Source organism: Tenrec ecaudatus, chromosome 1, assembly GCF_050624435.1.
Source record: "Tenrec ecaudatus isolate mTenEca1 chromosome 1, mTenEca1.hap1, whole genome shotgun sequence".
NCBI lineage: Eukaryota > Metazoa > Chordata > Mammalia > Afrosoricida > Tenrecidae > Tenrec > Tenrec ecaudatus.
In genome coordinates, this window is record NC_134530.1 from 308,709,885 (window position 1) to 308,737,376 (window position 27,492).

At 49.7% G+C, this 27,492-nt stretch overlaps 1 protein-coding gene across 3 annotated transcripts; it reads right to left on the reverse strand.

Moving 5' to 3' along the window:
* Positions 1-11,486: 11,486 nt before the first annotated feature.
* LOC142427532 (uncharacterized) lies at positions 11,487-26,743 on the reverse strand. Of its 3 annotated transcripts, none has more exons than XM_075532769.1 (5): positions 26,539-26,743; positions 20,545-20,584; positions 19,544-19,670; positions 17,716-17,835; positions 11,487-14,872 (listed from the first exon to the last, which is right to left on the reverse strand). In XM_075532769.1, exons 2-5 carry the CDS (start codon positions 20,575-20,577, stop codon positions 13,779-13,781), a joined length of 1,374 nt encoding a protein of 457 aa, XP_075388884.1. In that variant the 5' UTR covers positions 20,578-20,584; positions 26,539-26,743; the 3' UTR covers positions 11,487-13,778. The 3 variants fall into 3 exon arrangements, with proteins under 3 accessions (XP_075388884.1, XP_075388888.1, XP_075388879.1); XM_075532773.1 differs by lacking the exon at positions 26,539-26,743 and adding an exon at positions 21,230-21,697; XM_075532764.1 differs by lacking the exon at positions 26,539-26,743 and adding an exon at positions 21,196-21,697.
* Between the last annotated feature and the right edge of the window lie 749 nt (positions 26,744-27,492).

A 27,492-nucleotide genomic window follows, 5' to 3' on the forward strand; every position in this document is an offset into this window, starting at 1 on the left:
CAAAGTAGGTCTTGAAGGAACCTCAAATTACAGTAACACAGTCCACGGGTAGGTGACCCACATTTAGTGTAGCTTGCAAATTGAGGTACAGAACAATCAAGGCAGCCGCACACTGGTCCGATGATCAGAGACAAGAAAGGCAAGGCTCACCGAGCCATTTCTCTCTCTCCCCTTCCATTAGTCCCACATGTGTTTATTGGCCAGGTTGGCACAATAAACTAACCACCTCAAGTAGCTTTTTTATTATACTGTGTCAAATAAATTTATTACTAAAGTAATATTAATCTGGAGTCTAAAAATTATTGTAGGACTTTTATTAAATATAAGTGAGAATATAAACTATTGGTGTTTCCACAGCATAGAAAATACTTATATGCATAAATGTCCCGTGTGGAAACCATATAGGTCCCAGTTCACAACACAGTGTAGGTTAAAATGTGTCTGTGGTACAGGCAGACCAATCCAAACTCAACAAAATATCAGGAAGACAGTCAAGGAAATCCTAGTAAAGCTAAATTAATTACTGGTTGTCCATAAAGGCTGTGGTCTCTTAGTACTCACCTAGCAGGAACTCCCAAGTCATTCATCTATAAGGAAACAGGGAGAAAACTCAGATGAACAGTCTCAGATATATTACCATAAGTAGACAAAAACCTTTCTTGGTCAGGGGCTAAATCATACACTCTCATTAATCTATGGCTGACCATTAAACAGTGGTGAACCAGGAAAGCGCCAAAAAAAGCCAAATTTAAATGCAACTCAGAGAGAGAGAGAGAGAGAGAGAGAGAGAGAGAGAGAGAGAGAGAGAGAGAGAGCAGAGACATCAGAAATTCCAAATTAGTCCAATCAAGAAGCAACCAAATTAAATTTAAAAAAAAGGACTACACCAAGAAGCTCTATGGTGAGAGATAACCAGCACCCAGAGTTGCTAGAGTGTTTTACCTAAAATATCTGGTAGGGACTATGGAATGGATTAAAATTTAGACAGATGTGTTGGGATTTATCTTCTCTCAATACTTAGTCAATAGTATGCTGAGGAAATAATCTGAGAAGCTGGACTAGCTGAAGAAGAAGGCGGCATCAGGATTGAGGAAGGCTTATTAACAACCTGCATTTTGCAGATGACACTACCTTGCTTGCTGAAAGTGAGGAGGACTTGAAGCACTTGCTGATGAAGATCCAGGGTTGCAGCCTTCAATGTGGATGACAACTCAATGTCAAGAAGACCCAGATCCTCAAAACTAGACCAATAGGTAACAGAATAATAAATGGAGAAAAGATTGAAGTTGTCAAGGATTTTATTTTGTTTGGAACCAAAAATCAATGCTCATAAAAACAGCAGTCAAAATATCAAATGGCATATTGTATTGGGCGTACCTGCTGCATAAGACCTCTTTAAAGTGCTGAAAAGGAACTGTCACTTTGAGAACTAAGATGGTATGGCTGATCTATGCCATAGAATTTTCAATCACCTCAGATGCATGTGAACGTGTACATGACTAAAGAAGACAGAAGAAGAAATTCTGCGTCTGAATAATGGTGTTGGAGAAGATTCTTGATGTTATCATAGATTTCCAAAAGAACAAACAGCTCTGTCTTAGAAGAAATACAGCCAGAATGCTCCTTAGTGACAAGGATGGTGAGACTTTGTCTCACATGCTTTGGACATATTGTTGGGACATCATGTCAGGTAAAGGGAGGGGCAATAAAAGATAGGAAGACCCTCGATGAGATGGATTGACATAGAGGCTTCAGCAATGGGCTCAAAATGAACAATTGTGAGCTTATTTCAAGACTGAAAAGTTTTTTTGTTCTGTTGCACATAGGATCACTGTAAGTCAGAATGAAGTGGATGGCACTAGACAACAACAAAGAAATCTAGTTTCAGAAAAATAAACTGGAGGTACAGAAGAATATAGGAAATTGTAGCCAACACAAAGGCCAATCAAGTGCCTGTGAGTGAGCTCAGATATTGGACTTAAAGACAAAAACTTCAAAGTAACCATTAAAGGATATGCAAAGAACCAAAGGAAAATGCTTGCAGAATTAAGGGTGAAGATCTAAGAAGTGGTATAATGATGATAGGAATTCTGGTGGCACAGTGCTACACACTGGGGTACTGCAAGGTCAGCAGTTCAAAACTACCAGCTGCTTCTTCAGTGAAAAATGGAACTTTCTACTCCTATAAAGAGTAACAGTGCCAGAAACCCACTAGAGCAGTTCTACTCTGTCCTGTAGGGTCACTGTGAGTCAGCATTGACTCATGACAGTGAGTTTTATGGGTTTTTTATGGTGACATTCCTCTCCTATGACTGATTGTCATCATGCCAAAATTCCAACCCAGGACTATCCAGTCAAATCTGATTCATAGGGACCCTAGAGTACAGAGTAGAACTGCCTCATAAGGTCCAAAGCTGTAAATCTTTTCAGAAACAGACCGCCCTATCTTCCATCCATGGAGTGGATTGTGGGTTTAAGCTGCCCACTTGGGTGAGCAGCTCAGCAGTTAACTATTGTGCCACCAGGGCACCTATTAATTGCCATTAATTATATTCTTTGAGTCCCACAATCTCATAATCCTGTTATGAGTTCTTTCTCCCCCAATAACAGAAAGGCACTGTCCGCTAAAGATGCTGTCTAATCTTTTGAGTTGATGTTGTCAATTTCATCACATAGAGACACCACCTCTTAACACTTTAAACTTGAGTTTGAATCCATTCAACAGCACATAACAGGATGATGACAATGTCTTATCAAGTAGACAATACCAATAAAGCACAGAAATTATTTTTTAAATAATCCAGTGGGTATTCCAAGGGACAAAACTACAAAAACTGAAATATTTTTAAAATGTATAAGAGAGGTACAACAGATTTAAGCTGATGGGGAAAAAAACACAATTCTTTAAAAACCTGAAGATAAATTTATAAAGATAATTCACTCTCTAGGATAAAATATAATAAAAATACAAAACCTTCCTCTAGTTCCTGAACACTTCCTCCCCTCCCAATTATCATGACCCTAATTCTGCCTTGCGGACCTGGTTATACCAGAGGATGTATAGCGGTGCAGTAGGGATCTGGAAACACAGGGAATCTAGGACGGACGAACCCCTCAGCACCCGCGGTGGGAATGGCGACACCAGGAGGGAAGTGGGTGTAGAAAGGGAGAACCGATCTTGGAGATCTATGTGTAACCTCCTCTCTGGGAGATGGGCAATGGGAAGGTGGGTGAGGGGAGACGCCAGGCAGTGTAAGATAAGATAAAATAATTATTTATAAACTATTAAGGGACCAGGGGGAAGGGGAGAGCGGGGAGGGAGGGGGTGGGGAAAAAAAGGAAACCGAGCTGATTCCAGGTACCCAAGTGGAAGGCGAATTATGAGAATGATGAGTGCAATGAATGTATAAGGGTGCTTTGCTCAATTGATGTATGTACAGATTGTGATAACAGTTGTATGAGCCCCAATAAAAAGATTTATTAATTATATATATATAATTAAAATAAATCATCAGAGCCTGAAAGAGTGATAGGATGCCACTAAACAGGCATACCTATGCATAATGGAAGTGAAAAATAGGAGAAAGAGTAAAAGACAGGAAATTTTCAGATCAATAATGGTTACAAACGCACATACACACACGCGCACATCAAATCTTTTCTGATTCATAGTTACCCTATGAAACAAGACAGATCTGTTGCTAGGATCTCCGAGGTTGTAACTCTTAACCAGAGCAGAAAGTCTCATCTGCATCCTGTACAGGGAAGAAGGGGTATTTTTGGAGTGTCAGCGGCACTGGGATGGAATGGTTTCAGTTGATTGTCAGGGACACTGGGATGGAAAGGTTTGCATGTGGTGTCAGTAACACTTGAAGGGAGGTGTGTCATGGAGTGTCAGTAACACAGGGAGGGCTGCCTGGGTAGTGTCATTAACATTGGGAGTGAAGGTGTCCATAGATTGTCAGTAAGACTGGGCGGGAGAGGTTTCCATGGAGTGTCAGTGACACTGGTAGGGAGGGATGTCATGGGTTGTCAGTAATATTGGGGTGGGTGGTGGGAGTTATTGAGTGTCAGTGACACTTGGAAGGATCTTAGGGATTGTGAGTGGAGTGTCGCTGGGAGGTAGGAGTGACACTGGGAGGTAGGAGTGGCATGGAGTGTCACTAACACTGGAGGCAGTGCCCGTGGGGTGTCATTCACACTGTAAGGGAAGGGTGTTTGTGGAGTGTCAGTAACCATGGTAGGGAGGGGTGGTATGGGGTAATTTGGGGAGGGGAATCATTGCGTGTCAGTGACACTGGGAAGGGTGTCATGGAATGTCAGTGACACTGGGATGGAAGGGTGTCCTCGGAGTTTCACTAACACTGGGAGGTAGGGTGTCAAGGAATTTCAGTGGCACTGTGAGGGAAGGGAGTCATGGAGTAATAACACTTGGAAGGAGGGGTACAGTGGTATGTCAGCGACACTGGGAGGGCTGTCCATGGAGTGTCAGTGACACTGGTAGGGAGGGGTGCTATGGAGTATCACTAGCATTGGGAGGGGAGTCATCGAGTGTCAGTGAGCCTGGGAAGAGTGCCATGAAGTGCCAGTGACACTGAGAGGGTTTCTTGGAGTGACAATATGTGTTAGTCCGGGAAGTCTAGAGAAACAAATTCATAAGCACGCATAAGTGTATAAGAAAGAGTTTTATATTTATATTTATATTGCGAACACATAGTGTTCTCAATTGAATCTTGAGAAAACATCCCAACCCAGTCCAGATCAAGTCCATAAGTCTGATATTAGCCCATATGTTTAATACCAATCTATATAGTCCTCTTCAGATGCATGAAACATATGCAATGACACAGGCCAGTGGGTGCAAAGTCTTGTGGATCCAGTGGCGGTGGAAGAATCTCAGCGATGTCAGAGGTCTCCACGTGGCTTCTTCAGCTCCCAGGGCATGAGCTCTATCAGTGTAGCACCATGTGTCCTATTGGTAGAGCAGCTCTCAGGAAGTGAGTCGAGAGAGAGTGTCTCTGATCTCCAAGCAGGAAATACAGGAGTTTCCAAAATTCTCAGGAGAAAACCATGCCCACACAAAGGCTGCATTGACTATGACCCAATTGACAGACTAAACTCCACCCTTTCATTCTTAATCCTCTCCGGTCCCAAATTGACACCAGATTGTGTAACTACCACACAATGACACTGGGAGGGTGGGGTGTTTGTCAGGTGACAGTGACAATGGGAGGGAAGGGTGTATGAGGACTGCCAATGGCATTAAGAGGAAATGGTGCTGGAGTACGAAGAACAATGGAAGAGCAGGGTGTCATGGAGTGTCAGTAACACTGGGAGGGATGCCCGTGGAGTTTCAGTCACATTGGAAGGGGTTGTGTAGAGTGTCAGTGATATTGGGAAGGAGTGGTTCATGGAATGTCAGTGATATTTGGCTGCAAGGGAAGGGCTTCGGTGGGGTGCTAGTGACACTGTCAGGGACGGGTGTCCATGGTGTGTCAGTGACATGGGGAAGGAAGGGTGTCATGGCTTGTCAGCAACACATGGAGGGAAGGTTGTCCATGGAGTGTCAGTGACCCTGGTATGGATGTCATGGAGTGGCAGTTACATGGGGAGGGAAGGGTGACTACAGAGATTGTGACACTGGAGGGTGGGGGAGCTCATGTAGTGTCAGTGACACTAAGAAGGGAGGGTATAAGTGGAGTGTCAATGACACTGGAAGGGAATGTTGTCATGCAGTTATAATGACGCTGGAAGAGAAGAGTGTCAGTAACACTGAAGGAGATGCCACTGGAGTGTCATTCACACTGGAAGTGAAGGATGTTTGTGTAGCACCAGTGACACTGGGAAAGAAGAATTTAATTGAGTGTCACTATAACCTAAGTGGGGTGTCTGTGAAGTATCGTTAACACTGGGAGGGAAGGGTGTTCGTGGAGTGTAACACTGGTAGGGAGGGGTGTCATACAACATCAGTGATGCTGGGAAGGGTGTCATAGAGTGTCAGTGACACTGGGAGAGAAGGGTATGCATGGAGTGTCAGTAACACTGGGAAAAGTGTACTCAATTGTCCGTGACCCTGAGAGGGGAGTTGTGAAGTGTCAGTGACACAGAAAGAGAAGGGTGTCCGTGGTATATCAGTGACACTGGCAAGGAGGGGGTTTTGTGGAATGTCAATGACACTATCAGGAAGGGCCACTGTGGAGTGACAGTGACCATGGGAGTGAGGGGTGTCATGGAGTTAGTGATCCTGGGATGGGTATTGTGTAGTGTCATTTAGGGAGGGAGGGGTGTCATGGAGTTTCATTGTCACTGGGAGGGAATGGTCTATAGGAATGTCAAGAACACTGGGTAGGAGGGGTGTCATGGAGCGTCAGTGACACTGGGATGGAAGGGAGTCATGGAGTGTCAGTAATATTGGAGCGTGTCATAGAGTGTCAGTGACACTGGGAGGGAAGGGTGTACGAGGAGAGTCCGCACTGAGAGGGAATGGTGTTAGAGTGTCAAGGACACTGGAAGTGTGGGATGTCATGAGTGTCAGTAACACTGGGTGGGGTGTCGGTAAAGTATCAATAATAATTGGAGGGAAGGGTGTCCTTGGAATGTCTGTAACACTGGGAGGGTGGGTTTCCATGGAGTATCAGTTACACTGATACAGAAGGGTGTCATGGAATGTCAGTAATATTGGGAGGGGAGTCATTGAGTGTCAGTGATACTGGGAAAGGTGTCATGGAGTGTCATTGATGCTGGGAAAGAAGAGTGTCCATGGACATGGAGATTCAGTGACATTGGGAGGGAAGGGTGTCTGTGGATAGACAGTGACACTGAGAGGGAAGGGTTTAATGGAATGTCAGTGACAGTGGAAAGGAAGATTGTGTAATATCAGTGAAACTCAAAGGGAAGAGCTTATGTAACAATGGAAATGAGGGTTTTCCGTGGAGTGTCAGTGACACTGGGAGGGATGCCTTTCCAGTGAATGTCAATGAAACTGGGGGGGATAGGTGTCATGCAGTGTCAATGACATTAGGAAGGAGGGAGGAGTGTCATGAAACGGCAGTGGCTTTGGGAAGGAAGAGTGTCTGTGGAGTGCCAGTGACACTTGAAGGAGGGCTGTCCGTGGATTGTCAGTGACACTGGGAGAGAAGCATGTCCATGCAAAGTCAGTCACAGTGGGAAGGAAGGTTGTCCGTGGATAGTTACAGTGAGAGGGAAGGGTCTAATGGAATATCAGTGACACTGGGGAGTGTCTGTAGAGTGTCAGTAATGCTGGAAGGGTAAAGTGTCATGTACGTTCAGTGACAATGGGAGGAAGTGTGTCACAGAGTGTCAGTGACACTGGAAGACTGTCCTGTGTCAGTAACATTGGGATGGGAGACATTGTCTGTGACACCAGGTGGGAAGCTTGTCAGTGGAGTGCCAGTGACACTGGGAGGGAACGGTGTCGGTTGCTTGTCTGTGACACTGAGAGGGAGGAGTGTCATGGAGTGTCAGGGACATTGTGATGGAAGGATGCCTGTGGCAGTTACATAATCTCCTGCCAATTACAGTGAAGGGGAGTCTAACCTGTCAATCAGGTCACTGCCAATCATGCCTCTGTGTGGGCATGGCCTCCTGAGGATTGTGGGAACTCCGGTCTTTATCCCTCCTGAGGATTCTGGGAACTCCTGATTTCCTCCCTTGAGGTGGGACACGCACTTTCTCTGCTTCACATTCCTGATGACAAGCCACATGGACCCACACTGATGACTGCCAGTCCTGGAGATGCTTAGACCACCACTGGATCCATAAGACGTTCCATCCACAGGCCTGTGATTTTCCTGCATTCTGCATCATTACGTGTGCTGTGTGAGTATAAAGAGCAATTTATGGACTAGTATTGGACATATGGCCTAATATTGGACTTACATACTTGATCTGGACTGGGGTGGGATGTTTTCTTTTTTGTGTGTTATTGAAAGGGGGGATGTTTTCTTAATACACAATAAGTTCTTTCTTATACATATATAAGTCTCCCTGGATTTGTTTCTCTAGTCTACCCAAAGTAACAAAGTGCCCGTGGAGTGTTAGTGACACTGGGAGGGAAGGGTGCCAGGGAGTGTTAGTGCACTGGGAGAGATGAGAGTCCACAGGACCCAGCTCCAGGAAACTGCCACCCAGCAGATGGAAACCAAAAACAATGCGGACAGGGGAGAGCACAAATGACGCTCATGAAGTCCAAGGCATTCAAAGACCTGTTGAGTACCTGGATGAGCTGGGAGAGTTAACCAGAAAGGATGCTCCCAAAAGGCCAGTGTTGACAACTGAAACACAATCCTCATTCACTTCCAAACTGTTTACAGAAGACTGCTGTGCCTGGCACGGTGGCGCCAGCCGGGTGAGGGTTCTTCCCAGGGAGTACTTGCCGTATTTCTGAAAAGATGACAGCAATTCTCATGCAACTATCAGAAAGCAATGCAAAGTAGCAAATGTTGTACAGGAAAGTGAAGTCAAGAGATTAGCTCCTCTGAACATTCCCCAGAGTGGCAGACAGCATGACCTTCTGGCTGCCATGAGAACTTGCAGGCTTCGAGATCTTCCAAAAGGGGATCCAGTCCAGTCCCTATCATATTCCTACAATGTATATGCTTACCAGTGTGTAACATCTCAAAAACCACTGCTCCTCGGTGCTTTTGAAACCTCAACGGGAAGGAACAGTATTTAAGAAGCACTGCCTGTGTAGCAATGATGAAACATACAACTTTCCTCTAGTTCCTAAATGCTTCCTCCCCACCATGCACACCCCTCCTCCCACCACTATCATGATCCCAATTCTACCTTACAAATCTGGCTAGACCAGAGGATGGACACTGGTACAGATAGGAACTGGAAACACAGGGAATCCAGGACAGATGATCCCTTCAATACCAGTGGTGAGGGTGGCGATGCCAGGAGGGTGGAGGGAGAGTGGGGTGGAAAGGGGGAACCGATTACAAGGATGTACATATAACCTCCTCCCTGGGGGATGGACAACAGAAAAGTGGTGAAGGGAGACATCGGATAGTGTAAGATATGACAAAATAATAATTTATAAGTTATAAAGGGTTCATGAGGGAAGGGTGAGCAGGGAGGGAAGGAGGAAATGAGGAGCTGATGTCAGGGGCTTAAGTGGAGAGCAAGTGTTTTGAGAATGATGAGGGCAACGAATGTACAAATGTGCTTGACACAATGGATGGATGTATGGATTGTGATAAAAGTTGTATGAGCCTCCAATAACATGATTTTTTTAATGCAGCAGCACTGCCCAAAGTGTTGAAATGCAGCTTTTACTGTAACCTTTTACTTGACCCCAGGCTAAAAGCAGATCGGCAGAGAGCTGCAAATCCCCAAGGCATTTCCCACCTCCTTTTCTCTATCCACCCCAACATCACATAGGAAATTATTCTCAGCAAATGGTGTCTTGACAGTCTGTCAGTTTCACTTTGAGGAAGATTACAAGAAACAGGATGAACCTCTGAGGAAAATTTTCTCCCACGTCTAAGTGACTGAAAATAAATAGTCTCCTAGCGTATGAACAAAAACTTTGTCTAACAGGCTCCTGGATGTATGATTGGCACATAATAAATTCCACATGAAGTGTGGAATTTGCTGAATCTATGTTTATAAAATCCAGAAGCCATCACAATCGTGACCATAGCCCCCAAATTATACTTATACCCCATGATAATCTTTCCCTTTCATCCCTCCCTGAACCCCCATTCTCAACTACCTCTTTCTGCCCCAGTGCTGTAGTTGGTTTCTGATTTCTACATAAATGAAACTGTGATGGGTACTCTTTTGGGTGGGATGTCTTTAATCCAGCCTGAGTAGAAACACCATCCATAGTGTGTATCACGAACTCATTCATTCTGAGTGGTATTCCATTGGGTAACACGATTTACCCATTGACCAGTGGGCGTTTGGGATGTTCCATTTTCATTAAAGCTATAAACACTTTTGAACACATATCTGGGTGCCTCCACAGCCTGCGAACAAGTAAGCCGAGGCCCTGTAAAGACTTTCCAAGGCCTTCGGCTTGATCAGGGGCAGCAGGTTGGAGCAAAAATCGCGGCTTAGTTGGCAGCAGTTCCAAGGCCAGATTTGAGGGCTGGTTTCTTCCTATGAACCAGCTTCAGGTCCCCTGAGGGTTCCTCGTGGTCAAGGGCTAAGTGTAAGTGTGTGAACTTTGCTGAGCCATGAATCTCAGTGGTTTGGCAGTTATGTAGTAATGTAGCCATTCCCATGATGGGATCGGATATGACCAACCAACAGTAGTAAGGAGATCGGGGATTGGGTGGGATGTGATGGCATTACTCAGCTCACATGCCTCATCCAGTGTGCAGTTAATGAATTTCCCAGGGGGATGAGGTAGTGGCAGGAGGCAGGGCCGGCATCACCCTTTATCTTGCCAGTAAAAGGCAGGAGAAGCAAACAGGAGGGTTGTGATTCCACCAAGAAAAAACAAGCCGGGGTGAGGTATGGATCCCTGCTGAGAACCTCCTAGACCCAGGTAAAGACTGCTACCAAGGCACAAGCTGGCAACCTCCAAAGCATGCTGACCTCTCAGGGTGTCAAGACAAGGTCCTTCCTCTACAACCAACAGAGAAAGAATCCCCCCAATGCTGGTGCCCTAAACTTGGAATTCTAGCTTCCTAAAGTGTGAGAGAACAAAGACACCACACACACACAGAAACACACATGCAAAAAAAACTCCAAAAAACTGTAATATGGTCAATACCTACATAGTATTTAAAGCCATTACATTTTTAAGAAGCTAAGTGACCTCTTGTTCCTCTTAGCATCTCCGTTGCGGAGGTTACAGAAAGCTCCGTAAGTAGCCTCCACAAGAGGCGCGCTTTCTCAGTGTTTTGGAGCAATGATCTCTTAGCCTCTGGTTTCACCTATTGTCCTTCATCCAGCTTCTCTTACACTTCTTTTTTGTACATTTATGTAAGGCACATTGAAGTCTTCCAGGAACAAGGAGTAAGAATCAACCATGTTTGTTTTTTTTGGGGGGGGGCGGATGAATCACATCAGTAAATGACAAGAGCCCCAGGTTGATTATAGCACCCTGGAAGATGCCTCATCCCATCTCAGCTCTGTGGGTACAGGCTTCATGCAACCTAGAGCAAATCCCTTGCATCCTCATCACCTGGAAACAGAAGGTCTGGACCAAATGAGTAAGCTCTGTGTCGGCTTCCAGTTCTGCCATCCAGTGCTGACTCCCCAAGGGCTCTTTGTGGCTGGTTTTCTTACAAAGAACTGAAGACCATGGGGATGGTGCCTTTGTTGTGGTCCCTAGAAAGACCCCTTGAACTGCATCCCAGTCCCAGTGCAGCCGACTCCCACCTACGACCACTCCAAGTGTTGCAAAGGAGAGCCACACCCCACAGCATACGGCCTTTCAGGGGGCACCAGGTCATTCTTCCATGGTACCTCTTGGTGGGCGGAACCACTAGCACTCAAAAACATCCGAATGGCATTAACTCTGGCGTTTATTTGGTAGACATAGGAAACAGCAGTCAGAACAAGCAGCCAAGCTTTAGATCCAGAACTACAGGCTTGTTATCCACAGCAGAGAAGGCAGACATGTGCTCATCAGGGAAGAGGAAAACACGTGGAAGAGTAGCTTGTTGATGGAACCTCAGGGAGGGGGACATGACCTACCTCCCCAAATGTTGAAGGACCAAGAGATTAGACGACACCTGTTCCCCACGCCCACCTTTCTTTCTGGAGAACGCTCACTCTACCTGTATGCAGTCCATGCAGGCGGTATCTAGTCTAAAAACCCTGTCTAAAGTTGTAGCGCCTCAGGGAGAGTTGTCAGCAACCTGCCTGAGCCGCAGGTTCCTTTCTCATGTCAGGTATCTCTGAGAAGGCATGCTATTTGAATCTTTTGCGATTTTCAGCTTAAGGCAGGCTGGGAGCGGAGGTCTAGGGACAAGCTTATGCAGGAGTTGGATCTGAATGGGGCAGAAAATAGGCAAGCCACCCAGTGGAAGATGGAATCCCAGCAGGTGGTAGCGAGGGCAAGGCCAAGTTTGCCCATGTCACTTTGCCCCAATGAAAACTATGTTCCCTCATTGGTAAGCAAGACCTCCACTCCACTTGTTTCCTTACACTTTTCTGAGCTTTCCCCAATTGCTGTGGGGGAGGCAACGGGCCCTTTTACAGTGTGCCCCTGGCGGCTAGAAAACAAGGCACACACCACTAGGCCTCTTGCCCACAGCTTACACGGACTGGAACCGCTTGGCCAATGTGTATTCCAAGGGTGGTTGAGAACTGCTGGTGGTGGAGTTGGGAGCTCAAAACTATTAGCCAGCATTTTCAAAGCAGTCCAACGGCCTGAGAACTTAGAAGCACAACGTCTCAAGCCCTACGCCAAGCCTCTTGAATAGGGAATTAGGGGGGCGGGGGGGGGGGGAGAAACCAAACCTGTTGCCACTGAGTCAAATGGATGAGTCCTCATCCAAGGAGACACCGCTCCTTTCAAGGATCATGCAGTTTCCCATTTTGGCCACACGATGGCAGGACGACTCTGAGCACTCTAAAAGGAAAAGGGTTCTGCCTCCTAATTGGTAGCTCCTGGAGAGTTCAGGACAATCAGAAAACCGAGATAAAATCACCTGTAAACAATAGCATCCAACTAACTTCCAAAATCACTGGCCTCAGCCGAATGCCCGCGCGCTTGAAACTGGTTCTCTTCCAGCAGAAAGGCAGCTTGTCAATGCAGGGAGTGGTTACCGGTGGGCAAGCCCTCTCCAGGTGGGCCGTGGCACTGGGGTATAACTTCCACCAGTGGAAAATCTGCAGGCAGGAGGGTGAGGGTGAGGGTGAGGATGAGGGTGAGGGGGGTGGGGGGTGGGAGGTGGAGGAGGAACTTTCCACCCACTTCCGGTAACTCTTCCACTAGGTACATCACAGTGCTTGCTGACAGAAGGCTGAAAGGCTACACTGCTTGTCTCTGACTTGGACCCTCCATTCCCTTTGGTTTGGGGCTTTTGTTTTCTTTCCTAATGACCGTGCCCACTCCAGGGGGAACCTGGGCGGGAACCTGGGCGGGTAATTCCTCCCACCAGCTGGGGAAGGACGGGGTGCAATTGGCATGGAAACTCCTGCACTGCACCACCAATGGGAGAGAGCTGAAGATTTGGGTAGACAGAGAGAGCAGGTTGATATAACTGATTCGGAGGAAGGCATCTGAGCCGCACAGCTCAGAAGGGGTGGAGGGGGGGGGGTGTAAATCAAAGGCCTCCAGGGTAGACCACCTCCTCCCTCCATACGTCATTCATGCGGTAGACCAGGGCCATGGCATGGCCATGACAGGTGAAAACAACAGGCAGAGACTAAATCCAAGAAGGGAAGAGACCCTCAGAATTGGTCTTTGCAGCATGTAACCTGCTACCCTCTGGTTCCTATCTTGTGCACCCTGATAATCCCCTGGGGCACAACCACCTGAGGATTTCCTGCTTAGTCCTCTCTAGGGAACCCACACTGCTGAGAATATGCTGAGGCAAGACCAGCAGCCCCCTGGGGCCGAGAGCCCAGTTAGCCACCATGCAACCCAGGGTACCTACAGCTGGGCAGGTGGAGCCCCAGAAATGGCAACTAGAGGAACCCCATTTGAGCTCCCTAACCCCACCCCCTTCTACTGCGGGCCTCCAAATTTGCCTTGACAAGTCCCATGGTGGGGGAGGGGGGATTAAAGTCCCAGCCCAAGCGCCTAGCAGGGGGCCGCCCCTGCTCTCCCCCTACATCAGAGAAGAGACTCAGGGTCCCGGCCCAGGCTCAGCCAGGCCCCGCGGGGCGGCCCCCGGCTGCCGGTCGGCCCGGTGCACTTTCTGGTGCGTCATGAGGTTGTTTTTGTGGCTGAAGCGCTTCCCGCACACGGAGCAGCCGTAGGGCTTCTCGCCGTTGTGGGCGCGGCAGTGCTTCAGCAGGTAGGAGCGGCTGCTGAAGCTCTTGTTGCAGTCGGCGCAGTGGTAGGGGCGCTCGCCCGTGTGCGCTCGCTGGTGGATGATGAGGTGGGAGCTCTGGCTGAAGCTCTTGTCGCACGCGGGGCACTTGTAGGGCTTCTCGCCGGTGTGCACGCGCCGGTGCGTGATGAGGTTGGCGCTGTGGCTGAAGCACTTGGTGCAGTCCAGGCACTTGTAGGGCCGCTCGCCGGTGTGGGTGCGCCGGTGCTTGACCAGGTCCTGCCCGATGCGGAAGCACTTGCCGCAGTCCCCGCAGCGGTAGGGCCGCTCGCCCGTGTGCACGCGCTGGTGCGTGAGCAGCGACCAGCTGCGGCTGAAGCCGCGGCCGCAGTCGGCACAGCGGAAGGGCCGCTCGCCCGTGTGCACGCGCTGGTGCGTGGCCAGGTCCGAGCTGCGGCTGAAGCTGCGCGCGCACTGGGGGCACGCGAAGGGCCGCTCGCCCGTGTGCGTGCGCTGGTGGCGCGCGTAGTCGGAGCTCAGGCCGAAGCCCTTCCCACACAGCGCGCAGCGGAAGGGCCGCTCGCCGCTGTGCGTGCGCAGGTGGCGCGCCAGGTCGGAGCTCCAGCTCAGCCGCTGGTTGCACTGCGGGCACTGGAAGGGCTTCTCCACGCTGTGGCTGCGCCGGTGGCGGTGGAAGTTGGAGCTGTGGTTGAAGCCCTTGCCGCACTGCGGACACTGGTACGGCTTGGGCGGCTCCGGGGCAGGAAGCGGTGGCCACGGGCAGGCGGCGGCCGGGCAGCGGATCAGCTCCTTGCCCTCTGACGTGCGCCAGTACAGAACCTTGTCCAGCGGCCCCCTGGCAGCCTCGGCCCCACTGGGCAGGAGTCTCGGGACGGCACCCGCCTCATGGCGCTCGTTCAGCACGCGCGGGGCTTCAGGTGTGTCACCTTCGGAGGAGAGGAGGCCAGGGTTAGAAGTGGGGAAGAACTGACCAGGTGCTCTTTGTCAAGGCTGGCCCAGCTCAGCATCTCTAAATCCCTTTCCTCGTCCCTAAGTAAACTGAAGGGCACAGGAAATACTTAATAAGTGTGTTCTTAAAAAAAACAAAACTCACCGCCATGGAGTTGATCCAATTCAGTGACCCAACAGGGCAGGGCAGGATTGCCCACTGAGTTTCTGAGACTGTGACTCTTGATGGAAGTCTAGACAGCCTGGTAGTTCTCCTTCAGAGCAGAGGGTGGTTTTGAACTGCTGATCTTGTAGTGACCAGCCCAACACTAACCACTACCTATTACTCTATGAACACAAGGTCAGCTGTTTGAAACTAGCAGCTGCTCCACAGGCTCAAGACAGGCTGTCTACTCCTGTAAAGAGTTAGTCCCAGAAACCTATACGGGCAGGTCTACCCTGTCCTGTAGGGTCACTACCTACGTGTTAGAACTGGCAGTGAGTTTGTTTTTTAATAAATGTTTGCGAAATGGAACCGTTCAAAGAGTAGAGATGCACACCTTCAAGGTGTCCACGGTGAATTCAAGCTCCTTGATCTGCCTCCTCACCAGAAACTCAAACAAGCTATGCGGTTTAAACAGATTTAAACTTCCCTATTTCTATTTGGCTCATAATTACAATGGGGGGGGGGTCAGGGGGAGGCCAGTTACTATCAAAATCAGCCAAGCAAGGGCTCTAGACTTTGACCAGAATCCTGCAGTGTTTTAACTTGGTGGGGGGGCATCAGCATTCAGTTCAAGGATTCCAACATTCTGCCTGCAGACACATTCTGTAATTGGGTCAGTTGTCAAAAACAACGTGAGCTCAGTGGCAAGTAATCAGGAAAGCCCAGCAACTCCCACTGGCCTGAGATCTCCAAGTGGATGGGAAAAGGTGGCAACAGTATAATACAGCCAGAGAAGAACGGGAAGACTGGGAGAACAAGACACACCAAACGACCCTTGATCCATAAATAGGGAGGTCCTGCTTTGCTGGTCCAGATGGCTGCATGTGCTCCGTTCCCATCCTGGCAAGCATTAGCCTCGTGGTGACTGAGCCTCGCAGACATCGCCAGTAGTAAAAGCCATGACAAACTGGCAAGCTGCCTGACCTCGGGGTCCATTCTCGAGGGCACACGTATCTCGAGGGCACACGATGGGTAGTAAAGACTGGCCCGAGGTGGTTACACATACTTTCTGACCAGGCACAGGCCAATCAACACACTGTTGAGGCACAAGGTTACAGCTGGAAATGAAAACTGAGGACTAGATTTTTTTTAACTGAGCAGAAGCATCAGTGGCCATTCACGATGAGGAAACAGACACCACACAGTCAGAACAAGCAAGAGCAGAAGCAACGATGCCAAGGGCAGGAGAGGGTCCAAATCCATGCTTGCTACATTATCTAAATATCCACTAATAAGAAAAGAAAGTATGACCCCAATACAAGAAAAAAAACTCTAATAGTGGGTTTCTCTCAGGGAGTTCGATGTGATACGCACCACGCACAGGCTTCAAAGCAGCTATTGTGAATACTTTCACAAAACAAGAGGGAATAAAGGGGAACGTTTTACGTCTAATGAGTTGGCTCATCAAGTACAGATTACCAAAAAAGAGATAAAAATTACAATTGAAGAAAGAGCGAGAGACCAAATGGAACTCTGGAATTAAAAAGGACAGAAGTGACATGAAAATTTTACCGACAGCCTTCGAACGTAGTAGTTTATAGTGCCTACAGTAACCTGTACAGCTACAATTCTGATTCTAGACATGTTGAGGTAAAATACGCTCTGATGCGCTGAAGCAGTGTGAGAATAAGTAAAGGAGGATGGTGTGTGAGACGTGGCTGGTCCCTGATTTACAGCAGCAGGGCAGTCAGAGCAGGTCCGCCCCGGCCTTCCTCACCTCCCCGCTGACTGCAGTGAGGGATACCCCACACTGAGAGAAACTGGGCAGGACAGTGGTAGACACCTGTCACCTCTCTTTACACTTTCTGCATTTGTTGTGAACAGGTGTCCCATTCAAACATTTTTGAAGCTGCCAGGAAGGGAAAGCAGAAAACTCTGCACCCCACAATACCCCTGGAACAAATCCAGGTATGTTTCTCACCCCAAGTGACACAGTTCTTCCTCGGGGCAGCAGGAAGATGAGCGCAGGAAGCCCCTGGCTCCAGCCCTCAGCATTCTGTAACTCCTTGCCAACCAGTCAGTCTGACTCATGCAACCCCATGAGGCAGGGTGGAACTGCCCCTGCAGGTTTCCAATACTGTCGTTCTCCAGGAAGGGAAAGCCCTGCCTTGTTGCCACAAAGCAGCTGATGGTTTCAAACTGCTGACCTAGAGGATGGCGGTCCAAGGTGTAACCACTATGCCGCCAGGGTTCCTTCTATAATGCATGCTCAATGGACAAACAGACGGGATCAGAACACCAGGAGACAGGAGATGTAGCTGCCCCCAGTGTGAGGTCTCTTTTGGAGGGCTCAGGGGCAGGTGTGGGGTGCACAAGAGACCTGCAGATGAGAAGTCATGTGCAGCGCCATGGGAACCGAGGCAGGACACTACTGCAGGCTGAGGAGGGATGCATGGCAAATGCCTTCTGGAGAAAGGACACACTTGTAACAGAAAACAAGAGACGAAGGTAGGGACGGGGGATAGGCACTGTGGGATTGCTCCGACATTAGCAGCTGGATGAGAACCTTGGTAAGAGGACACATGACCAAAGAAGAAAACTAAAAGAGTACATCGTATTTCCCCCTCCCCGCTCACTACTTTCCCCAAGAACTGAACTGGAGCCCCACCCTCTCACCTGCACAAAGGTTGGAAATTAGTCCGAGATCAGGATCAGGAGGTCTCGGGCCTTCAGGAACCCACGGCTCCTCACCTTGCTCTAGTTGGAAGATCAGTTCAGGCTTAGGAAACAGGAATCCTGTTGGGATAATCAGATCAACAATGTCTGAGTGGTCCACGAGTATATTCCCCTTTATCCTCTGACACTCCAAGAGATGAGATCTGGACAGCCATCTTTAGTCCAATGTCTAGCTCCATATTCTCAATGACTGCCCCTCCCACCAGCCTGTCTTGTGTCTACTTCCTGCACATGCAGCAGCCCAGTTTACACCCGACATTCCAGAATGGCCACCCGAAGCCACCACAGAACAGCGTCATGGATGGTGAAGCCAGAAACATAGTCCGTTAGACTCGTCTAGCTCCATCTCTGTAACCACCCCCACCCTCTCATATCACCCTGACCGAATCAGAAAGGCTGGTCTGGTGATGCCTCTTCCTCTGACCCTTCACTCCCACCTTTCTCCCTGCCTGGGACGCTCACATGGAATGCTCACAAGGACAGGAATTCCTTCTGTCCATCTTTCCAGTTCCACAGGTCTAAGCAGTGACCCGTGGCCACTTCAATTCCCACAGCCCTCATTCCCTGGACCAGCGCTGCCCAGAGTGGGCAAGACTACAGGGCTGCAGAGCAGATGCCACACGTCAGCCTGGATAACTGGCCTTAGGACAAAAGTCTTTCAATCGCCGGGAGGAGGGGGAGGTTGAGTAATTTTTTTCCAAACCCACTAGGAGTCATCTCTTCACAAATGTAACAAACCATTGAGGCTGCTGGACTTGGTCCACAGACCATCCTTTGCCCTGCTCTGAAACACCAAGCTGGCATGGAGCATGGTCAGCCTCCTGTGCGTAGTGGGTCATTTTTCAGCATGGCCCTCTAGTCTCGTCAGCCAGAAGGTAGCTTCCCGACAGGCAGAGAGAGACCTTGTCTCACTAATCTGTGACCACCTCACCAAAAACCTGTAGTGTGCTTCATGAGCTAAAGACTATCGGAGAAGTCTAGGTTTCGAAGTGAAGAAAGCGTGCTGAACCTTAACTGCACCCCTCTGATACACTCCTGATGCTGCTAGCAGAAAGAAAAGACTGGGTTCCCCATCACATTTCATGGGACTGCTCGGGAAACAAAATGTTTAGTCTTCGTAATAAAAATGTGATAGGGAAAATGTGGGCGTGCGTGCAAGCAGCCGGGTGGGAATATAGTTTGAAAGGCGTCTGGCTCAGGGGGGAATTTTAAAAATGTGGAAATGAAGAAAGAGGGTGGAAGAAACGAACAGTGAGAGTGAGGAGAGCAGAGACACAACACGAATGAAAGAGGCGGTTTCTTTTAAAAAAGGGAAATACAAGTGAACATCAATGCGCCCTGTCTGGTAGCGCATCAGCTGGCAACTGCTCCTGAGTCTGTGGGCTCTGGTCTGAGGGACAGACCAGAGAAAGTCTCTCCGTGACTTTTGCTACAGGGACCCTGCTGGCAGGGCTTTCTCCACACCCTCAGCAGATCCAGAAGCATAACTGTTTCAAAGGAGTAGAGGCAGCTAGAAGAACATAGGGAGCTCTAATTCACTGTGCCTTCGATAAACAAATACCTGCGCTTTCCAGAATGTTCTTTGCGAAGGACAGTGACCCCCAAACTCACTGCATTCTCAGACCCTCAGCATCAATGAACCCCTGCTGGGTATCTCGATGGGGGACCTGGGGGTGAACATGAGCAGCAACAGCAGCAGCTGAGGCTGCGAGCAGCTGGGTGCTCGCGGGGTGGGGGTTCTGGAGAGGGGAACAGAAGGAAGTCTCACCCACAGAAGCCAGGTTTCTGTAGTTCTCCCACATGACGTCCCTGTAGAGCGCCCGCTGGGCAGAGTCAAGGCGCCTCCACTCTTCCTGAGAGAAGCTCACCGCCACCTCTTCAAATGTCATCAGCCCCTGGAATGGCATGGGAGTGAGACCCCAAGGGACTGGGAAGCACAGAGGGACACACTGTCATGGTGGGGCGGACAGATACTCGGACAGGAAGAGGAGGGTGGCGTGAGGAGCAGGTGGCGTTAGAAATGACCTAGAGAGAAACAGAAGTATCACATCTTCTGGTCCAGCGCCGTCATCTTGAGGAAGAAAACCAGAGACCCACAAGAACTGAAAGTCTGCCCACGGTGGGCACGGCGACACGGCGACTTCATGGCAGAGCTGGAAGGAGAACTCGGGTCTCCTGGGGTCTAGCCAAGTCCTCTGACCACTGCACTCGTGGTGAAGGAACACGCAGCTTCCTCGTGAGCTAGGATCACTGGTGCTTCTGGTGCTGCTGGTGCCCGGAAACCAGCTCCGACTCACAGAGACCCGAAGCACAAACACAGGAAGTCCCCCGGTTCTGCACGTTTGCTGCTGCGCTTGGTCCCCAATTGCTGCCACTGTACCAATCCATCTTACAGAGGGTCCTCCTCTCTTCCATGGACACTCTACGTGGCCCTTCTCCATGGGAAGCACGATGTCCTTCTCCAGGGACTGGAGATTGTCCGCCAAAGGTCATGAGATGAAGTCTCGCCATCCTTGCTTCTCAGGAGCATTCCAGCGGCACTTCTGAGGCAGCTCAACTTGTTCTTTTGGCAGACCCTGGTGCGGCCAATAGTCTTCACCAGCACCAGGATTCAGGTGCAGCATGCTGTGCCCGGCATGAGAAAGAAAAGGGCTGAGCCTGGGCGAGGCGGTGAGGAAGGACAGGCCCAAGAGCAGAATGGCAAAGAAACACACCCACACACCAGAGAGGGAAAGGCACAGAGTGTCGGGCCGGGGTCCATGTGCTCACCTGAGCCCCTGCTCCCGAGCCCACGGATGCCATGACTAGTCTGTGGGCAAAAACACAAGGACATGTTAGGAGGTAAGCCCTCCCCTCCATTTCTACCCCCCTGAGCCTGATAGACACAAACTGTCTCCTAGCCAAGGCCCTCAGCAAACCCCACTGGTTCCCGCTCCTTAAATCCCCATACGCCCCTCCCTCTCCACCTTCTCTCTGCTAACCCTCAGTCCCTTAACTGCTCCCACCCTCAGAGGACCCGCTCTCTACAGCGTGCCCCTCAGAGTATCTACTCCCAGAGGTGGCCTCCTAGGCCCTCACAGGCCACCCTCCCACCCCCACCCAGAGCAGAACAGAAGTAGAAGGTAACCTAAGAAAGGCCACCCTCCCACCCCCACCCAGAGCAGAACAGAAGTAGAAGGTAACCTAAGAAAGCCAAGCAGTTGGGGGAGGAGAACAGGGAAGACTGAAAGTTGGAGCAGTTGGCAGGGGTAGGTTGAGGTTCTGGGCAGAGAACAGAAAACCCCAGAGGAGCACACATCACATTGCGAGCTCCCTGGGCCAGCCTCTCTTTGGAGCTGGGGGCAGCCAGCCAGCCCACACACAAGGGCTTCCCCAAGCTGCACTCACCATGATCCCCTCATCAGAGTCCCCCCTCCTCACCTCACTTCCCCTGGGCACCCAGGGCTTCACCCACTGGTGTCTCAGGAAGGGACTGTCCAGCCCAGCAAGTGAAGATCTTGCCAGAGACGTGGGAGTGGATGCTGAATGGAGACAAAGACTCACACTCGGTCCAGGAAACGGAAGTGGCAGCTGCCGGCCCTTTGGCTGCCTCTCTGCCTCTCTGCGGGGTGTGTTCTCACTAGTTTTAACTCGTCCCAGTCTGGATTGGGTGGAAGGGGGAAAGGGGAGGGGGTACCCTGGCCGAGAAACAAGATTGCTGAAAGGCAGGGAGGGGGGAGCGGGGGAAGAGAAGAGGGCTGAAGCAAAACATGGTAGGGGTCTCCGGGTCTCTGTGCAGAGTTCAGGCCTCAGAGCTGCTCCCCTCTGCAACCTCCTCTCTGCTGGCTAGCTCCCAACCCCTTCTTCAAATCTCCGCTCGGCAGACACATCACTAACTAGGATTCCAGTTCCTACATGCACCAGTGGATTCCAAACAAGATGCGTTTGGGCACGTCTCTGAGCTCCCTGGGCCCATAGCTGGGGACAACTTCTAGGCTCATTAACATGCCTGGGGGTGGGGGTGGGGGAAGCCCAATGAAAGCAGTGGTCTCAGGGAAGATTGATTGGCCAGGTACAATCCAGACAGAAAGCCCAGAAGGTGTGATGACTGTTTCTGGGGATTCCAATGGGGTGACCTTGCCTGATTCTCTGGGGAGGCACAGGCTCATCCAGAAGAGTTCTGAACAGTGGAAACTGTGTGAGTTAGAAAGAGGCCAGCAAAGCTGTGTCTGGGAATTCTTCCCATCACGACATCCATGGAGGGCAGCAAGGGCTGACCCCATGGGAATTTCGTTGGGAAGCCTCAACCCATCTACCCTACAGCTTCTCTCTGTTCCCCAAACTGGGAAATTGAATGGGCCATTCTGACATGTGTAAACAAAGGCTCACAGAACCCCCCAGGGAGCAGTTACGGACTAACACACACACACAACACACACACACACACACACATACCACACCACACACCACACACACACACACACACACACCACACCACATCACACCACACCACCCCAGTTGGGTAGGTCCAGATAAAGGCTACATCGGAAACAAGGGCTTCATGTTTTGATCACTGGGTTTAATGAAAGTTTCTATTCTGTAGCGATCATTTTTCACTCACACTCATCTTTATAAATGCCCCACAGCAACCTTACACTAAACTGCCCTCACGATCTAGTACATTCTATCGTCCTCCAACCTGTGGGAGAAGGGAGACGTAGTAAGTGGTTTGGGAATTGGAACTCCCGGTGTTCCTTACTTAGCATCCTCTGCTGGCCTGGGTCCAGCAGGGACCCTGCTGACAGACAGAGATGGAGAGCTGCAGGCAGCAGGAGGGAAGAGGCCAGGCTGCGGAAGCAAGAAGAGCAGCAGGCTGTCCGGAGGGATGGTTTCAACAGCCTGGGACAATTCGGAGAAGCCCCGGTGGAATGGAGTTTACTGGTTGGGCTGTGAGCTGCAGGAGTAGAAAGCCTCCATAGTCGGGGCTTTCTACTCCTGTGAACTGTTAACAATCTTTGGAGGGGCTCATTATGAGTCAACATTGACTTGATGGCGATGATTGGGTTGTTTTGGAGGACAATTTAAATCTGAAGCCTATAGGCTTAAGAGTCCTAGGCCAGGGGTCCTCAAACTTTTTATACAGGGGGCCAGTTCACTGTCCCTCAGACCCATTGGAGGGCAGGACTATAGTTTAAAAAAAAAAAACTATGAACAAATTCCTATGCACACTGCACATATCTTATTTTGAAGTTAAAAAAACAAATGGGGCCAAAACACCCGGCGGGCCGGATAAATGTCCTCAGTGGGCTGTAGTTTGAGGACACCTGCCCTAGGCTGATTCTAAACTCCAAAGTCAGCAAACCCAAGACTTTCTGCTGACCCATTGCTTGCTTACTCCCATGTCCAAGACCCAGCCATGGGGAGAGCATGACCAGGTTATGACTGGACCTAAGAAATAAGACCAGACCCGGGATGGGTCTGTTCATAACCCAGAGACACAGAGAGGCCAAGTACCCAACACCTGATAAAAGCCTGCAGGCACAGTTCATTCAGCTGCAACTCACTGTAGTCCCCACCTGCTGCGTCAGGTGTTTGTCTTTGCTTTCCAAATAAACCCTGCTTTCTGCTTGTCCATTTGTGGTGCATGAGTCCATTCTTCAGTTCCATAAACCAAGAGTCCCAGGACAGCAGAGCGCTTTCAACACTACCATGGAGTTGAACTGGAGCCAGGAGCTCCCCGCTCCCATCCATCTTAACAGAAGACTATGTGGATTTCAGTCGGAGGGAGGGGGAGGAGTACAACTTCCATATGCAGTAGCTTTTCCTTGTCTGCACTTCCTGCCTCCCCCCACCCACTCCCAATGGCCAGGGCCCGCCTGCCTGGCACTACTGCAAGCTGGGGTCATTAGGGGAGGGGGGTGCCCACACTGTCCTGGGCCCTTGAGATTGTTCGCTTCACATATCAACCCTCCCCATAAGGTGGCTGACTTGCATTTGAGGTGCATTTCCCTGTCCCGCGGCCTGTGGCTATCAATTACATCCCCCATCAGTAGCCTGGCACCATGTCACCTGATGGTGGTACAGAGAGGAAAGCCATTTGTTTTTACCATCACTGAAGGCAGCTCCGGAGCCACAGACGAATGTTATTCAACCACAGATCTTGAGGCTTCCCTCAGAGGCCCAGAGGCAAGAGCCCAGGCGCAGAGCTCCAAGTGAAGCCTCTCCTTGGAGGCGGGCCAGGTCAGACACTGGCTGAGCTATCTTGCGTATAGCCTTGGGCCTAAGGAAGCAGCAGCTGTGGCCTGGCATCTCCTAATGCCAGCTAAGCTTTGTACCCCCTTTCCGTTCCGAAGGGGCCATCCACAAAAACAAGAGCCAACCTCATCAGAACACGACACAGCAAGGCAACAGCTAGTTGCTGGGAGCCCAAAACACAAAAAATCCAAGAATAAGCTAAGTACTCACTTTCCACCACACAGCTGGATCTTAGCACCCAGACCAATGTTGCCCATCTTTGTTGTTTTTCAGTTCATACCATTCCTGTGAGTGGTTTTCTTACCTGGTCTCAGAAGGTGGTTCAACTGGGTCTAGTCTAGTCTAGTCCATCGTTACCTGGGATGAACTCCCTCTTTATACAGGCATGTGGCCCATCACCCTGTAAACCCTACACAGTCTCATCTCAAATGGAAACGCTTGATGGTACAGAACCACAACAGATGGCCCTGTCGTGTTCGGAAACCGTTCTAAAGCAGTGCCCTGACGATCATACGCAGCATGTTTGCAGTGGGGCCAACAGTAATGTGCACCTGGGGCATGACCGCTTTCATGTTACACGGCTCCCTGGGAAGGAGCAGTCTGAAAACACGGGGTTTCCGTGGACAGTTCTGTTTTGTGGACCTCAAGCAGAAAGCTGCACTCACCAAAGCGTGGGACAGACTCTAGCCACTTTAAGAACGTGAGCCAGTCAGGGTGTGGAGATTAACTAAAGGGGGCTCAAGATCAATCCAAAGGTTCACCCTGAATGGGTATATGGGGACTCGGGCCCCAGCTTTGGGGGAACCACCACTAAGTTAAACTGGTAATAAAGCAGGGCCATTGTGGTTATCCTCCTGTATTTTGTAAAGATCGAACCTAACAAGGAAATAAATATTAAGACAAAGGCAGTCGGGCGTTTGCTATAAATACAGTGAGGATTTTAGTCTTCCTGCTTCCAGGCTGAGGGGCTGGGTCTTCCCAGGGACTCTTCCTCAATTCCTCCCCAACATTGGACTCATTTTCTTGGCATTGCCTGACTTTCCCTCGCTTGTTTTCTACAGGAAGAGAATCAGTCACAATTCCCTTTTCTGTTCTTTGTCCAGTCTGCAGCATTCATTCTGTTGACACCCAAAAGAGACCAAAAAGTGGCCAACATGACATTTTTTTTAAAGGAGTTGGTGTGGCAAACCCAGATCAAGACTGAAAGAGCTAACTAGGGTCTTAGATGCCCTCCTTTGCTACTGTCTGTACGACTCTCCTGAGATAACTGTGGGGCCACACTGGTTGTCCTTTTGCCCAGGAAGTTCAGCAAAGGGAAGCACCCATGTTGATATATTTTTTTTTAAGGCAGAACTCAGAAATCCCCGCTCGTGCAGGATGATGCCTAAAAGGAAGGTGACGGATTTTCCTTCAAGGCGTCACTACCATCAAGTCGATTCTGACTCATAGTAACCCCTACAGGACAGTGTAGAACTCCCCCTGTAACTTTCCAAACCTGTACTCTGTATAGGAATAGGAAGCCTCATCTTTGTCCCTGGAGGAGGCTGGCGGTTTCAAACTACTGACCTTGCAGTTAGCAGCACAACACGTAACCACTCTGCCACCAGGGTTCCCCTCTCTCCCGTACCAAGTATGGTGTCCTTGTCCAGCAACTGGTCCCTCCCAATGGCATGTCCAAAGTAGGCAAGAACAAAGCCTCTCCATTCTTGCTTCTAAGGCACATTCTGACTAAACTTCCTACAAGACTGATTTTCTGTTCATCTGATAACTCAAAACTCACTACCAGCTACTCAATTGTGGCTCAAAGCAGCCTTATGGGGCAGAGTAGAATGGCCCCCTGTGGATCTCTAAGGCTATAATTCTTAGGAGTAGAAAGCCTCACCCTTCTCTCAAAGAGCAGCTGGTGGTTTTGAAGCATGGACTTTGGGGTTTGCGGCCCAACACGTAACCCCTACGCCATCCATGGTACAGTCCACATTCTTCGCCAACACCACAATTCACATGTGTCTGTTCTTTTCAGGGCTTCCAGTTTTTCTTTGCCTCGCTTCCTCGTGGACACCGAGATTGGAAGGTCCTCCTCAAAGTCATACTAGATATTTTGAAGCCTGAAATCAGTTGACTCCTACTTCCTATGGCTTCCGTCCTATATTCTAATGACCGCCTTTGCTCCTGTAATTCCCCTATCACCCAATCAACTCCCACGCCAAACTCCCCTTGAAGTATTCCTACTCTCCTACATCTTCCTTAACACACTTGCAAGTATCTCTCCACAACCCTACACTGAAGGACATTCTTGCACGTCTTCCCCTCCGAATTACCAAAATTCCCTAATCCCAACATAAAGCATTCCAAAATGTCAAATGCTTTAAAAATTACTCAAATCACCCAGGGGGGGCGGGGGGAGGGGACGGACGGACGTATCCTTCTCTCCCAGTGGATTTTTTTTTCTTACGTTCTGATTTCCTCACACCTTGATGTCCTTTTCCAGCACATGCACACACATGCACGAAATACAGCCCCCATCCTTACCGCTGCCCCTGGAAGCAAGCGCGCCTTGTGGGGCTCAGCTTTCTCGCCAAGAGAGCGGAGCTGCTGCAGCATGCTCTTCTGCCACAAAAACACAGGAAGTGACAGCACCGGGAAGAGCCATGAAGCACAACAACAAAGGTCGCTAATAAAAATCAAGAAACCACACCCATTCCTAGGGCCCGCCAATCTACGCTCGGACCCTCGGGGCCAGTAGAACGCCTAGCGCGGGGAAGTGAAGGGCGGGCCGGCGCCCGGCGTGAATGCGTCATCGCTGCCATGGAGACGCCCAGACCCCGCCCCTCCCTCCGCACTTCCGGTTTGCAGGCGGCGGCGAGGACCGCTCTAGGACCAGCAGGAGTCCCAGCCTTGGTGGTCTTAACCCCTTTTCTCCCACTATCCTTTTAGGAGCCGCCGCGGGTTGTCAGTGCGCGGGTCAAAATCGCAACCCAGATGAACGCTGAGAGGGCGGGGCCAAAACGGAAGGCCAGGGATGCGGTGATGATGCACGCTTTCCTTCTGTGGCTGCTCTGGACTCCCGCTAAAAATTACAAAGCCTCTGTGTGTAATGCTCTGTCTCCTCTCCACTGTCGTCCACGTGATGAGTCAATGATTCAGAGCAATGGATTCATCTACAGGAAGGTGGCCAGATTTTAGCATTGGTAAAGCAGGACACCATTGATTGGGGGTTGGGGGGGTGGGAGTGGCTTGATTCAAAATTTGGTCTATATGGAGCAACAAAAATTTTCATAGAACGCAAAAATAGTATCGTAATATTTTTTTAATTTCAACATAAGTACAATTTACAAATATAATACATTAAAACATTATGTATAGTATTATTTTATTCTTTGGCATAATTCGCATTAGCGTGACTTTTTTTAGTAGATTGCTGTCGTTTAAAAGGTGATGAACTTTTTCACAAGAATTTGTTAAATTATATTTCACACATAAAAT

What these genes read in the sequence shown, in the direction of transcription:
- LOC142427532 (XM_075532769.1), bottom strand. Translation starts at nt 20,577, where the DNA reads ATGGCATCCGTGGGCTCGGGAGCAGGGGCTCAG. An exon ending in GCTCGGGAGCAGGGGCTCAG is followed by an intron (nt 19,671 to 20,544) that starts GTGAGCACATGG and finishes ATGCCATTCCAG; the next exon opens with GGGCTGATGACATTTGAAGA. An exon ending in CAGAAACCTGGCTTCTGTGG is followed by an intron (nt 17,836 to 19,543) that starts GTGAGACTTCCT and finishes TTATCCCAACAG; the next exon opens with GATTCCTGTTTCCTAAGCCT.